The 16,162-nt window shown below is 35.5% G+C and overlaps 1 protein-coding gene across 8 annotated transcripts in view; it reads left to right on the top strand.

Annotated features, from left to right (window-relative positions):
* LOC127879960 (focal adhesion kinase 1-like) overlaps nt 1–16,162 on the top strand; it is a 111,719-nt gene that overhangs the window by 71,855 nt on the left and 23,702 nt on the right. For 5 of the 8 annotated variants that reach the window (XM_052427106.1, XM_052427100.1, XM_052427098.1 and 2 more), the window contains 7 exons: nt 1,341–1,481; nt 3,498–3,575; nt 4,770–4,983; nt 7,254–7,310; nt 9,901–9,931; nt 13,392–13,444; nt 15,935–15,991. In XM_052427106.1, coding sequence (XP_052283066.1) covers nt 1,341–1,481; nt 3,498–3,575; nt 4,770–4,983; nt 7,254–7,310; nt 9,901–9,931; nt 13,392–13,444; nt 15,935–15,991 — 631 coding nt within the window. The remainder of the gene's footprint in view (nt 1–1,340; nt 1,482–3,497; nt 3,576–4,769; nt 4,984–7,253; nt 7,311–9,900; nt 9,932–13,391; nt 13,445–15,934; nt 15,992–16,162) is intronic. The other 3 variants (XM_052427103.1, XM_052427101.1, XM_052427104.1) reach the window with 3 other exon arrangements.

Genomic DNA, 16,162 nt, shown 5'->3' with positions numbered 1-16,162 from the left:
ACAGTTTCTCATAGCGCCTTCAATATTTAACCAGGTTTTCCGAAGGAAAAAACTGGTTATTAGATTGGCGAATGCGGGCGGGCTGGCTGGCTGGCGGGCGGGCGGAACAAGCTTGTCCGGGCCATAACTATGTCGTTCATTGTCAGATTTTAAAATCATTTGGCACATTTGTTCACCATCATTGGACGGTGTGTCGCGCGAAATAATTACGTCGATATCTCCAAGGTCAAGGTCACACTTTGAGTTCAAAGGTAAAAAATGGCCATAAATAAGCTTGTCCTGGCCATAACTATGTCATTCATTGTGAGATTTTAAAATCATTTGGCACATTTGTTCACCATCATGGGACGGTGTGTCGCACGAAAGAATCACGTCAATATCTCCAATGTCAAGGTCGCCACGACTTAAAATAGATTTTTTTAAAAAACAAACTTACAAAGGGGGTTAATTTTGTTTGTTCATTTCAAAAGTTCAGTTTGAGTTTTCTCCCTTTATCAGATTTTTTTTTCACAATGAAAACCTGGTTTTGTGACAATTTTGTCCCTTGTTTACAGTTCTTTTACATATTTGGCATGAAGGTACCTTGCATGGACCTCTACCTTTTGATGAGGTTTGAGGTCACTGGGGTCAAGGTCACCGAGGCTAATAATATATTTTTTAAGGTGGTTATTAACACATAGATTGACAAAGCGCATCATTGGGGAGCATCCATGAGTTTCACTGATATTCTTGTTTTCCTCTGTGATACTCGCTCAGATATTAATATCTCATGCAAACAGGCTCCAATTAATCGTCAGATAAGATACTTTATCAGCATGCAAATGAAGATCTTTCCACCCCGCTGTTTGTCTAAGGTTGTTTGTCCAGAGGAAAGTTAATTGCTATGATAAAGCAATCAATCCAGCCATGTGTATAATTAACCATTTACCACTTATATACGTATTTTGACATGTTTGTTACAAGTCCCTTACAAGTTATATTTAATTTAAGACCTTTCTTACTAGATTCAAGTTTTTAAGGCTTTATTGCCAAACCTTAGATACTGATGAGCAGCAAACAGCATAAAACCTAAACAGACTGCAAGTTGCTCGCAGGCTGTCCTGGTTTGTGCAGTCCTCACAGGCTGGTCAGGGAATGACAATTTCCGTCTAAACTGGCTTATCGCGTAAAAGAAACTTGTTTTAAACAAAAATTTCAATACAAGCAAAGTGTCTGCCCTGATAAGCCTGTGCAAACTGCACAGGCTTGTATGGGACAACACTTTATGCACATGCATTAAGCCCCATTTTCTAAGAGCGCGACTCTGTTCACTCATGCCCCTTTTGTGTTTGTTGTTTCAGTCGAAGAGCCTCCGTAAGGCTATACAGCAGCACTTCAAGTCATATGCTCAGCTGTCAGAGTCCGAGTGCGTCTATCGCTTCTTCGACACCCTCTCGCAAGTCAGCAAGTTCAACCAGGAGAGATTTAAATGTGCACTTGGGGTAAGTTGGAAGCATGTTTAGGCTTTTGTTGGCAAGAGTAATGTGGTAAGTGCATAATACATCTGGAATGCAACAAACGAATTGGGGTAACTTTAAGTGGCGTTGTCAACTACTGCCCTTTAATTTGTGTAGCCTTTTTTGATTTGTGTAGACTTTTATTGCAATCATTTTGAGCCTTTAAGGAAGTGTTTCAGATGTCTGTTGTAAGGAAAATTAATTTTCTGCAATATCAAGTGTACATGTTGCATTATACAGTTTTATTTCATTTACTGTAACTTGTCTATGGGAAGCATGGGTTGCCATTCTGTGGTAATTGAGAATACCTGTGGAGACTGGAGACTGATGGATGATTGAAGATGAAAGTGTGATTATCTATGTAATTTCTGAAGGATCTTAGTTCTGGCATTCCTGGCTCATTCTTTGTAATTATTTTCTGTCAGAAGTGACAGAGGAATCTAGATACCTGCTAAATGCAGCTTTACCAGCTTAATGTATAATGTTTGCTTACAGGTATATAATTTAACAGAGCATGAACTTTTTTTCTCCAAAGAGTGTTTTTGTTGACAGGAACATTACATGTCAAAGTATTTTAACCTTTATTTGAGAAAAAAACACCAAAGTCTAAAATTACGAAACCTGATTCTATAATTTAAAAATGAACAATTGAAGTATTTGATTAAATTCAGAGAAAAACTGAAAACACAGCCCATACTGCCACATGTTAATTATTTATTTATTAAATGCAATGTTTGTCTCAATAGGTAGATATAATAGCAATGAGAAATTCTCAATCAGATTATCGGCTCTTAACAATAATTTATTGTCCATAATATATATATATATATATTTGATAGAAAAGGTACCATGTTTTTATAAGGCATTCTGAGTTAGACAGCAAGGGGAGATTCTGATAGATTGTGGTGAAGATTTCACTGCAGGTTGGCTGTGTTCTAGAGCTGTGTTTGTTGATGCTGGGGTACTGATAAGCCCTGAAGGCTTTTGGGAGGCAGTTGATGATCAGGTGCTTGATTAGTTATGTCTGTGAAATTGAAACAAGCTGGATTGTAGCCTGTGGCCATTCCTTAGGCTCCATGTTAAAAGTATGTATGGTTTGCTTGTTTTGATTGACCATAGTAACTTGATAGTAGTTTTTACATTTAAAGTGTTTTTTTAATGCGGATAGTGTTTTTGTGAATATAATTTTATCAACCTGAGAATATGCAGTATGTGATGTTTGATGGGTGTCATTGTTATGGTTATTGAATCTACAGCTCTGTTAATTTGTATAGGAAACTGACCTTTGGAAGCTGATCTGTGTCTGTTTTGTAACAAAGCTCACCATTGGAGTGTTGTATTGGCAATACTTCAATATTCATAAGCTCCAGATGTTATGTTTACTTTATTTTTGTGGACCCAGTGTTAATTTCAAGTGTTTGTTTCTGGTGAGGAGAACACAGTACTTGTGTTTGCAACAAATCTTTGTATTGTCTATCATTATTGTAAATCATGATGTGCTGTCTATGAACTGGTATGATATGTTGTAATTAGCCTGTAGATGGGATAGATGTTGCACTGGTTAAAGGGGATACATGTATATTAAAGCCAGTGTTTATATATGATCTTACTGAAAACTAATTAGTAAACTATAAATCTCCTGCACTTAGCTTTGATTCATGCAGGGCAGTTGTCAGTGATATAAGTATAGCACTGGTGATCCAGCAAGCCCAGTAAAAGTACAGGAAAAGTGTTGATAAACTGGTTGCTGTATTGTAACAGAAGTACTGTTGAAGATGGTGAAAAATGCAAATAAACATGGAAATATACACTGCTAATCATTGGCTAAATAAAGCATTCTCTATGTGGTGTGACAATGTGTGTGTGTGTGTGTATTTGTCACTATTAAGACTTTTCTAATTAACTAATCTGTATTTGTACATACGTTTCTATTACGGTAGTTAACTATCTGTGTTTCAGTCTTGATGGTGAGCTATATGATATAGTCTGCGTGTGTTTCAGTCTAGCTGGAGTATCTCCATGGAGCTCGTGATCGGTCCAGACTGTGGCATCAGCTACCTCACTGAGAAGGCTTCAAAGGTTTGTAACATGATTGCTTCCATGATATTCATGGTTTGTACCATCTGAACTTCCTTAAGGTTCAATTTTTGCACCATGTTTGTCTCAATGTTTGATTCTTCTAAGTAGTTTGATAGTCTCTTTGCTAAAAAGAGACTATCTTGAAACGAAAAATATCATAAAAGCGGAAAGTGTCGTCCCTGATTAGCCTGTGCTGTGAGATAAAACTTTACGTGCATGCATTTAACCCCTTTTTCACAGAGCATGGCCCAAATGAACTTGTCACATTGTGTACCTTCACATTTTAATTATAATGATAAGGACTTGATTTAGCAAACTGCTTATATCAATTACTGGGTCAGTGTTCAAGTGATCATGAATTGCCATTTGTTTTTATAAACAGTGATTACACAGAGTATATATGTGTGTTGGTTTGTGGTCGGCATGTAACTCAAAGATCTAGGTTGTCCTTTAACCACAGTATGAGTATTACAGTACTTACACACACTTGACTCATTGCTCATTCATTATCAAGTGCTTGGTGTCCAAAGTGTCTGTATAGATGTGGTATACATGTATTGACCTGGTTATGGAAGAAAAAAAAAAGCTGCTTTAAGTTATGCTTGTTTCACTGGACTGAACTATAGGTTTGCCCTCATTCTGTCCCTTGGTTTCTAAGTTATCAGTCTCCATAGATTTTTTAAACTGGATCATGCGACTACCTAAAAAAAAATTGATTTTGTTTTCTATATCTATTGTATGAGGTATTAAGAATAAATTTTATAGTAAAGGCGCATGCATTTTTGAAAAAAATATTTTGTTAAATTGCAATGCCATGGCCCTCAAACAAAGAGGCATACAGGGAGTATTTTAGCCTTCACCGTGACAGTTCTGGTATGAACAAATGTCTTAATGTTCACAATTTGGCTGTGTATTTCAACCATCATGCTAAATGAAGTAAGAAACATATTGTGTATTACCATTACAAATAATGCATCATGATATTCCCTTAGAAGTAGTGGGGTTTGTTGCTTTGCTCCTGTTCTTTGGTCAGTCCAAAACAGAAAAGCCCTGTTAATTTGAGGTGAACTGGTCGAAGGTCAAGGTCACAGGAACTTAGCTGCATGTTGGGGGGGGCATAAATGTTTACAAACATGTATAGTTTTCTTTCATTTTCATAATTTCATTGCTATTCCTTAATGTTGTCAATTTCAGCCGACTCACATGGCCGACTTCTCACAGGTGCAGGCCATACAGACCCTGGCCCTGGATGATGGTAAGGGGGTGCTGAAGCTGCGTATCGCAGGGGCCAACGAGCCGCTCACCATCACCTGCTCCTCTCTGCCAGAGGCCGAGGACATGGCTGACCTCATTGACGGCTACTGTCGACTGGTTCATGACTGCCAGGGGTCTCTCTGGACTAAAACTGGTGAGTGAAAAAGGTTGGCGTGATTTGGGGTTTGAGCATAGCTTTGAAGGGAAGATTTGAGCTTTGATTGTATGGGGCAATTTTAGGGTTGATCATAGGGGAGAATTTAAGGTTTGTGTATGGGGGAATCCAGATTAGGAATGGGGGGATGTAAGATTGAGGAAGGACTTAAACATAATTATGGAGAGAATTTCAGGATTGGGCATTAGGAGTATATCTGAGGTTTATGCATGTAGGGGGGTATTTAAGGAATTAGCATTGAGAGGTTATTTGAGATTTCACCATATGAGGGAAATCTGAGGATTGAGAAAAGTGGGAATTTTATGGTTAAGTAAGGTGAGGAATTTTAGGATTGACCACAGGCTGAGAGGAAGAAGAGAGGCTAGTTCAGCTCTACCTAAATGTGTAGTTGTAGCATTTGTATTACTCAGAAAACTCGGCAGTTGTACAATTTACATTAACATGGAAAGAATCGCGGCACACAGAACTGCCTTTTAGGTCAGTGATTAAATGGGTTAGTAATTTCAACAATTAAAGAATTTAATTAAAATATCATAAATTGTCATGTAAATTAACAAGTAATTGTTGTCTTAGCATTATTATTTTTTTTTAATAATTCAGGTTTCATAGATGATTTGTAGGGATGCAAGAGGTTAACCTACGGAAACGACCAGTTAACCGGTTATATTTTTGGGTAAAAGGTTAACCTGGAAAAAAAAAATTATGAATTTTTTTTTTATGGAATAAATCGTATGATTTTACTTTTGCGAGTGGCATACTGCCAACTTGCGCTGGCTACTAGTTAGAGCAACATGCCGCACCATCGACGGTAATAAATAACGTGTCAACAATCAAAGTAATAAAGCAATAAATCAATACCTTTGTGATAACAAATAGGGGGTACGTTTTGATAACTGACAATTTTGTTTTGTTTGACTTGCGAAAATTTAACTAGCGAAATTGTGGAGTCGGAGCAATTAGCGAAGACGTAATTAACACGTTTATTGAACTCTCGATAAAAAGACAGTTGAGACATTGGACGGTTTATTTTGGTGTTTTGTTAACCAATATCCAACACTGATTGCTCGCGATAATTCCATGTTAATAAGTGACAATTTGATCAAGAATTGCATTCGTAGTTAAAATTTTGTGGAGTTAACATCATTTTTGTTTATCAGAAATTAATATTATTATTATAATTTACATCCAATGATTCCACCATTACCGTCCAATTAAAGTGTTTTTCAAGAAAGCAAATTATTAACTAATTAAATAATTAAACATCAATTAAAAATATTAAAAAAATAAAACTGTAAAATTTAGTATTTGTGTAATTGCTTAAAATTTGCGCGCTATGGTACGTTAACAAATATACGTAACTATCAGTATTTGAGATCATAATACTTACTTACTTTGCTATTAAATAAATGTACTGATTAAATTATGTAACTAACATTTCATTCAAAATTAATTAATTTGCAATCGTGTCCTTTATTTTACCCACATTTTTTAATTGTAAATTGAACATCAAACGACAATACTTCGGCTTCAGACACTTAAACAAAACAACAAAATATGCAATTATCGAATAAGAAGAGATGTAGATCGTTGACACACATGACCCACTTTACGATGAATAGAAAGGGCAAAAAACATTTCTATATTGAGCCAATTTGAGTTTCAAAAATAAAAACAGAATGAACAAAAGAACACATCATTTTTGCAAGCGATACGACGCAACCGTAGTATAAGCGGCCCAACCAAAAACATATAATAACAAGTGAAAATGAACATTGTGTAGTTCTTTAATTTTTTACTCCTTTGCATTTACGCAGGAAAAAATCAAATACATAGCATACATTTACACAATTTAAAAAATAAATTGTATAATACATTTTATTTCGAAACTGGCATGTTATCAACGCAAACGATTTCAAATTTGAAATTACTTTTGTTTACACCGAGCGGTTGGAGCGGTGTGACATTTTTTACGTACTCTTAATCATTTAACTACGTATAAGGCGTTTCGGTTAACCGGTTAATAACCAGTAACAGGAAAGGGTTAACCGGTTAATGATTTGTTTAACCTCTTGCATCCCTAATAATTTGATATGACATATACATAGCTTGAGATTAGTTCTCAATAACAGTCTTACTGGCTCAGTTCAACGCTAGAGTGAATCTTCACATATCTTTATCTTAATTAAGTTAATTAAGTGAATAGTTATACTGATATACTGAACATGAACACTCTTTGTGTTTCCCTAAAGTTGTTACAAATGGAAAATCCTTACTTATGGACCGTCCAGATTTCCTGCCTAAGCAAGGTTGGTGACTTTATGTACCCCACTCACTAGCTGTTGTGTGTTGGCACGGATATTGAGCATGGATTTACTTTATTGTTTGTTGTAGTTCAGGTTTTCAGTTGATTGTTTCACCTCACATCTCACATAACTTGAACTTCAAATTTTGTTGGTTTTTACTTATTTCTTTGGAAATAATAACTATGTTGTGTTTCATGTGTTTCAACAACTTTTTTGCATCAAGGGTTACTATAAAATTTATTTTAATGAAAAAATATTGATGGCATGCATTTTTTCACTATATTTAATTTAAAAATTGCATTTATTGATAAATAAATGGTTAATTTTAATTGCCAATTAATACATTATTTTGTTTTTTTGAGACATCAACACATTTGTTCACAACATGTTGATTTGAACCTTTTGTCATTTCATTTGCTGATATATGAGAGCTTGAGGGGCCATTCATGCTTGCAGTGTTTGAACCAATTGATGCAAATAGTGGTTTTTCTGGTGCTTTAGTGAAGATGCTTTAGTCCTTTAAAGACAGTCATGTTAGAGATTACAGGCAGAATGTGGGAGCATATTTCAATATTAATGTATTTGTATTGAAAAATTGGCATGTAAAGTAAGCTGCTTTTTAAACATATTCTGTGCAATATCCTAAGTAATATTTATTCATATATTGTTAATTATCCCCCACCAAAGTCAGACGGATATAGAATTGGCGCTGTTTGTCAGTGAGTCCGTCCATCTGTCTGTCGCAAACTTTTTTAGGGCTATATCTCAGAAACTCTATAAGATATCAACATGACACTTCATTGGTGTATAGACATCCATGAGGAGAAGTGCCTTGCACAAAAACATTAGCCCTACACTTTCTTAAGAAAGAGTTATGCTCCTTTATTTCTTTGTATGATGTAACTTTTCACGGCCACATCTCAGACACTAGAAAAGACTACAACATGAAACTTCATGGGTGTATTGATATAAATAAGGAGAAACCTAAGAACCATAACCCTTCACTTTCTTAAATAAGAGTTTTAGCCCTTTGTTGTTCTTGAATGATGCAACTTCTTAGGGCTATATCTCAGATACGCTTCAAGATTTCAACAAGATACGCTTCAAGATTTCAACATGAAACTTCAAGTGTGTGTAGAAATTAATGGGAAGAAGTGCCATGCACAAGAATCATAACCCTACATTTTCTTAAATAAGAGTTATTTCCCTTTCATATTTTTGTATGATGTAACTTTTGAGGGCTATATATCAGATACACTTAAAGATTTCAACATGAAACTTCATTGGTGTATAGATATCAATGAGGAGAATTGCAATGCGTTAAAACAATTACCCTATACATAATTATTTCTTTAGGATTATGCCATATATCAAGGAAGTTGCACTCATCCATAAACAAAATTTATTTTGCGTTGGATAACAACTCAACGAATTTGCTTGTTACTAATTAATATAAACATAATTACATGATGGCTGTGTATAGGAATGTTGTCAGGTGAAACAATTGGAGTTATGCCCCTTTGTATCCTACAGAAATATCCCCTACATGTATGTATGTAGCACTCACATTTAGGAAAACCTGTCATGCATAATATTATAAGATATCACATTGTTTGATTGCAGATTTTACAGAAGCACATATCCTATTAACCTAATATTTTACCAGGAAGAGTTGTATCCCCTACCTTAATAACACTTCACTATCTTTAACAAGAGTGGTTAAGGATTGACTGCTTCCCTTTGTTCACATTAGTTCCATATTATGTTTTGTTACTCCTGTGGAATGAATTCAATTGAGCTGTTTTGACGTTTGTCATGATGTTCATCTTCAATGCTGGAATCACCGTCACTGTTCTTACTTCACCAGTTTCCCAGGGCACTGCATCAAGACTTTCTGTGGTGCTATTTGTAACAGAATGCTGCTTAAAAATGTTGTGATTACTGGAAGTTTATTTGAATGTTCTATACATTGTACATTGGTTTCTAAAGATTTCAAACATTTCTCCAGCTTTTTCATTGTTTAATGTAATAAAAAAATATTTTAAGGGTCATCAAAAGCAAAAGATAAATGTGTCAAAAAAAGTTAAATGTGCTATCACATAGTTGACCTAATTGCTTGATTACTTAGGAAATACATTAAATTGCAGCATTTATATTAAAAATGTTGTTTAAATACATAGATGGTAGGGCATAGGTTTTGGCAAAACAGTTATCAATGTTTGTATATATTGTAGCTTTATTTTGTAACAGATGGTATTGAGATGGTATTCAGTGCAAGTGATGTTTTGAAGACAGAAGGCAAACAATCCTTAATTGGCTTGCAAAAGCATAATAGTAACTGTAGCTGAATTGTTATCAAAGAAAACTTCACTTTCTGATTGTTAATTCTTCTTTAATATGTAGCTTTTGTTTAATTAAAACTTGTCATCATTAATTTCCCGTCAGACCTTTATGGTCAACAATCTCACACGTATTAAGGAGAATATAATCACTTTCATTACCAATAATTGACATAAAACACTGAACAGTTGTGTATTGGAATCAGAGTTCTACTTGTGAAGCTGATTACCAGTTGTTGTTGTTGTTGTTTCAGAAGAGACTGTCCCACCATCCCCAAAGATGAGGTAGGTCAATCAATTTCCTTTTTATGCCCCCTTTTCAAAGAAAAGGCGGCATTAGTGAACGGTCTGTCTTTCGGTCATACTTTGCCTTTAGGTTTCGAAAAATGCTCATAACTTCTATGTCCCTTGAGATATAACCTTCATATTTGGTATGCATGTGTATATGGACAAGGCTTTTCCATACGCACACACATTTTTACCCCTGTGACCTTGACCTTGAACTTAGGGTCCGCGTTAAGGTTTTGAAATCTGTGTTTAGATTTCGAAAATTGCTAATAACTTCTATGTCCCTTGAGATATAACCTTCATATTTGGTATGCATGTGTATATGGACAAGGCCTTTCCATACGCACACAATCTTTTACCCCTGTGACCTTGACCTTGATGTTAGAGTCCGCTTTTTGGTTTCAAAATCTGCGTTACGATTTTGAAAAATGCTCATAACTTCTATGTCCCTTGAGATATAACCTTCATATTTGGTATGCATGTGTATACGGACAAGGCCTTTCCATACGCACTCAAATTTTTACCCCTGTGACCTTGACCTTGAACTTAGGGTCCGCGTTTAGGTTTTGAAATCTGTGTTAAGGTTTCGAAAACAGCTCATTACTTCTATTAAGCGATTATAGGGGGCAAAAGTCATCCTATGGTGACAGCTCTTGTTTCCTCATTAGCTAGGCTGTTTTTGGAGAAAACTCGTGCTATTGTGATAGTCAGCTCGTTGTCTGACGTCCGCCATCCGCCATAGGCGTTGGCTAAAACCTTTACATTGGCCATAACTTTTTAAATATTGAAGATAGCACCTTGATATTTTGCATGCATGTGTATCTTATGGAGCTGCACATTTTGAGTGGTAAAATTGCAAGGTGAACATCATCCTTCAAGGTCTAGGGTAAAAAAACAAAGTCAAGGAAAGTAATAAGCTTTAAATGTACATAGTTATCTGACCTGCCCACGTATATATTTTTGTTAAATTAATCAAAGCGGCGCAGAAGGCGGCATTGTGTTTCTGACAAACACATTGTGTCAAAAGGTCAAGATCAAGGTCATCCTTTACGGTCTATGGTAAAATATACAGATTTCAGGGAAGTAATAAGCTTTATTTAAAAAGGGAGAAAATTATTCAATATTGAACATAGCCACTTAATATATTTGGCATGCATGTGTATCTCAAGGAGCTGCACATTTTTAGTGGTGAATATACAGTCATGGTAGTGGCTTTTAATTATTTGTTACTAAAAATAGACATTTGTTACAGACAATTATTTTCAAGGGAAGTAATTTATATAATTATAAATCTCAAATTCTTTTCACAGTTACTGTACAGATTTATTATTTTGATTATTTATAACCCAAATGATTGATTTGTCAAAGTTTTTTTTTTTAAATGATATACTTATAATTTCTTTGATGTTCATTACATACCTGTGGACTTATGTCCATAGATACATGATTGGTTGTCAGTGATGTCTGACATGGTCATAATTGACTGTGAGACCCTCCCCACCCCCCCCCCACCCCCCCCCACCCCCACCCTCTGTTGTATTGGACAAAATTCAAGGGAAGTAATAACCTTTAAAGGGAGATGATTTCTATACCTGCCAAATGATAAATAGAAATTATATTTCAATGCGGCGCAGTAGGGAGCATTGTGTTTCTGACAAACACATCTCTTGTTGGGTCACTAGGTCAAAGGCCAAGGTCACTGTGACCCCTAAAAAAAAAAAAAATCTGACAAGCTTTCGCATCCGAGCGTAGCACCCGTTATGCGATCTCTTGTTTTATTGTATTAATATGGATCTTACCGTGAAGTAGTTTTTACTTTTTTTATGCTCACCCCAAATTTTTTGGGGTAGCATATAGTCGTCTCTTCGTCTGTCCGTGCGTGTGTCCGTCCGTCCGTGCACAATTTTTGTCTGGGCTATTTCTCACCAATTAATGACCAGAATTCAATGAAACTTTATGGGAAGCTTCACTACCAAGAGGAGATGTGCATATTATCAATCGGTTCTGGTCGGATGATTTTTCACAGAGTTATGGACCTTTGAAATTTTCCATTAACTGTACATATAGTGCAACTCTTGTTCGGGCTAGTTCTCAGCAACTAATGACGGGAATTCAATGAAACTTTATGGGAAGCTTCACTACCAAGAACATGTGCATATTATCGGCGGGTTCTAGTCAGATGATTTTTCACAGAGTTATGGCCCTTTGAAATTTTCTATAAACTGTACATATAGTGCAATTCTTGTCTGGGCTATTTCCCCCCAACTACTGACTGGAATTCAATGAAGCTTTATGGGAAGCTTAACTACCTTGAGGAGATGCGCATGTTATTTGTGGGTTCTGGTTAGATGATTTATTTAGAGAGTTATGGCCCTTTGAAATTTTTAAGTTGCTAAACCATCCATTGTATTATTTTGTTCAAAGTTATGCCCCTCAAGACGTTTCCTTTTATCCCAATATATAGTGCAATATTGTGACAAAAAAAACCTTTGTGGAGCATCACCCGTCTCAGACGGTTTCTTGTTGTACAATATTTGTAACTCATTATTATTGTATGCTCAGAGATTTCACACACTGTATCCTCAGTCATGATTCTTTTTGCTGCAAATCAGTCTTTCTCAATCATGGTATTATCATAGAAACAGAAAAATAATCAAATATCCTAAATTTATAATTATTTATTCCTAGTGGCCTGAATAACATTTTGCCAGTCCAAGACTCTGGGGATTAGAGACTGCTGCAAATTTATTGTTCCATATTTTTAGATTGTTCAACAATGCATTTTCTTTTCTCACTTACTTAAGACCTTGCAGATGTTTCTCAATATCTTGATCATATTATTCTTGTGCCCATATATTTGATATTGTAATTAACCCCTTGAAGAAGGCGGCATAAAGCAGTAGCACAATCCGTATGTTACGTCCAAGTTTCTTGTGTTACACCCTCCTCAAAGGTCAAGATTACACTTATAGCCTAATAGTTCAAAACTTTTGACATTGAAACTGCATAAAAACTCCTGTCTAAATTATAATTTGGCCAGATATCAAAGAATTTTTAAAAATGTCCCAATTGCAATCATGTGTCAAAATATCTTTCCACTTATGGAGGAGATGGCATTTTGTGTGTGAAACCTTTTCCATTCCTCAGAGGTCAAGGCCACATAAGGCCATGAAACAGCTTGTTCAGGCTGTAACATTGTCACTCAATATGCAATTTAACCCTTTCCCTCTTAGAAACAAAGTGAAAATGGCTATGTGCAGAAGTATTAAACCAGAACAGCCTGCAGTCTGTTCAGGTTTAATGCTGTTTGCTGCTCATCAGTACCTAAGGGTTGGGAATGAAGCCTTTAAAACTTGAATCTAGTAAGAAAGGCCTTTAGTTGTATTGAACTTTCTAAAAGGACTACAAACACCTGAAAATGGGTATCTAAGTGGTAAAGGGTGAATATCTGTTACAGCACCGCCAAGAAGGGCAGCAACAACAGACTGGACCAACTTAGCCCTCATGAACGTAAGTTTGTAACCTGCAGATGATGATGAAGTGTCAGTGCGTTGTTAGTTGCGTGCAATTTGATTTTACCAGACTGATCAACATGGTTTCTCTACTAACATTTTGTTACCATTGTGGAGTGTTGGCCACCATCAGTGTTATTCAAAGCAAGGCACAAACATGTATGGCATTCACTTTAACTTCAGCACTTTTCAAGTGTTGGGAATCTACCATTTGTCCATGCTATGAATTCCATATCAGATACAAAGTTATTTTCCCATTACTATTAGCCTTGGGATTTCGAATTTGCAACCAAGTAACTATGAATGTTTACTATGGATGTATGCCAACTTTTATTTCACGGTGGGGGTGGGTGGGGGTCAATAATTATTGTCATTTCCTCTATTGCCATGACTCCAGTCGGTCCAGCAACAGTTATGTATTCGATTCTACGTGCTTGTCTATATGACATATTATTATAATTAATGTTATTAAATTTCATTAAAACAAACTTAATGGCAATGACTATCAAAATTGTATACTAATTATTGGTCATATGTTGATAATTGATGATGTCAAACTGGCCATGATACTTATCAAATATGACTGTTGACAGTCATAGCATTTTTTCAAATTTCTGAGTACTTGTAGTTTCAAACATGCTTATATAATATGGTTTGTATTATATGAGTAAGTGTGCACATTTGTAATTGAAATAATTATATATCATCATTATCTTTAACATGACATATTACTAAAATCATACTAATGAATTCTGTTTAATGGAGCCCCCACCCTGACCTTTTATCACACCAGATACATCCCAGTTTTTTAATTGAGTGTTTAAAATTGATATCTTTAATTTTACTATTTTCATAACTATACTTTTCTCTTGGTCCTTGAAATGTACTTTATATTATATACATTATATACAGCATGTAAAATATATTTGTTCTTACAAATTACAGCTTAAATCTATATTTTTATGCCCCCGGTAGGGTGGCATATAGCAGTTGAACTGTCCGTCAGTCAGTTTGTCAGTCTGTCTGTCCGTCCAAAAAAACACTTTAACGTTGGCCATAACTTTTGCAATATTGAAGATAGCAACTTGATATTTGGCATGCATGTGTATCTCATGAAGCTGCACATTTTGAGTGGTGGAAGTTCAAGGTCAAGGTCATCCTTCAAGGTCAAAGGTCCAAAAAAAATATATAAAAAATTACAAAGCGGCGCAATAGGGGGCATTGTGTTTCTGATGAACACATCTCTTGTTATGAAATGACTTTTATGCAAACCTTTCCTTTCATTAGATGTATACATGCAACCTGATTCTGTGTAGGATGGATATACCTGGTCCCACAACTACAAAAGTTCAAATTCTTACATTTTCAAACCTAAGAGTTGTTCATAGGTCAATTAATATTTTAACTGAAATTTAAGACTGATTCTAAGTTTGAGGATATATTTTGACCATAATTTGTGAGCTCAAATCAGCTTCAATATTCTGGTACAAAACTTGAATACCATAACTTTTATTTTACTGCAAACAAAGTTTGAAGGGGTTATTCTCGAGTCTCTTGGTTGGTCTGATTGGTTTTTTTGTTGGTATAAATCATATACCTGTGTGTCGAGCAACTACTTTCACATTTCTTAAGTGAAATAAACTTGAAATATGTTATTGCCAGGAAGTGTACATTTTCAAGACAATATTATGTCCCTGTGACCCACACATTCCTGAGTTATCTACCCTTGAGGTCAGAATATACTAAATAGTTTCCCTATAAAATTCAATGTAAACGGACAACTTTGAGCGAAAATAAATGAAAAAAATAAACATTTTGCACATAGAGACCCCCATAACCATACCTTTTCTTAAAGGTCATTCTAAGCGGAATTGATTAATGCAATAAAAAAGATAGGTCATGTTCAATCCAAGAAAGAACTCGACACGAATCAAATTCGACTGTTTTTGCAACTTTTTTTTCGGCCGTTTCTTAGTGGAATGTAACCTTTTTCAGTGCAAGGCTTTACTTATCCCTGAAAGATAAAACCCGAACAATAGTTTAAAGTGTAAAACATGCCTTCAAGTCAACAATGATATTTTTTTAGAGAGTACAGCTCTACATGAAACGATTGTTTAGTATACTGTAACCTATAATTGAGCATATCTGACATATCTGGTGCTGGGTTATTAGTCATATTATGATAAAACTCCAGTTATTGAGTGTGCGGTTAATTGAAGCTGTGATAAATGGAGAATGTCACTGTATTGTTTAGCTCCGCCCATCACCAGTGATAACACAGCAAATTAAATAAAGATCACTCTTAAATATGGAAAAGAGGTTTTGCAGTTGTGGAGCCTACCTGACGTGTGATGACATTGATTAAGTTGATTGCTCACTTTTGATTGGCTGAAATCATTCAATGCCCGATATGCCTGTGTGATGTTTTTGTACCCAACGTTTATTGCGCCTTGGCCTTTAATGTTTGAGTCTGCTGCTGATTTTGTAGGGATATCAGATTATGCGGAAATAGTTGAGGATGAAGGGGACTACAGCTCTCCTGATGGTAAATATCTCTTGTTACTATGTTACTGTAACTGTGACAACCACAGGGGTGTGTCTCTGGCAGGGTTGGGCCTCAGGGGGAAATTTGACACATTCAAATTGAATTGGAGTATGTATTGTTTTAAGGTTTAACATTATCTTGGTGGAATATGAAAAGTAATTGACTGTGTAA

The sequence above is a fragment of the Dreissena polymorpha genome, chromosome 4 (genome assembly GCF_020536995.1).
Source record: "Dreissena polymorpha isolate Duluth1 chromosome 4, UMN_Dpol_1.0, whole genome shotgun sequence".
Taxonomy (NCBI): Eukaryota; Metazoa; Mollusca; class Bivalvia; order Myida; family Dreissenidae; genus Dreissena; species Dreissena polymorpha.
Note: the sequence above shows the minus strand (reverse complement) of the source record. Positions and strands in the feature narration are given on the sequence as shown.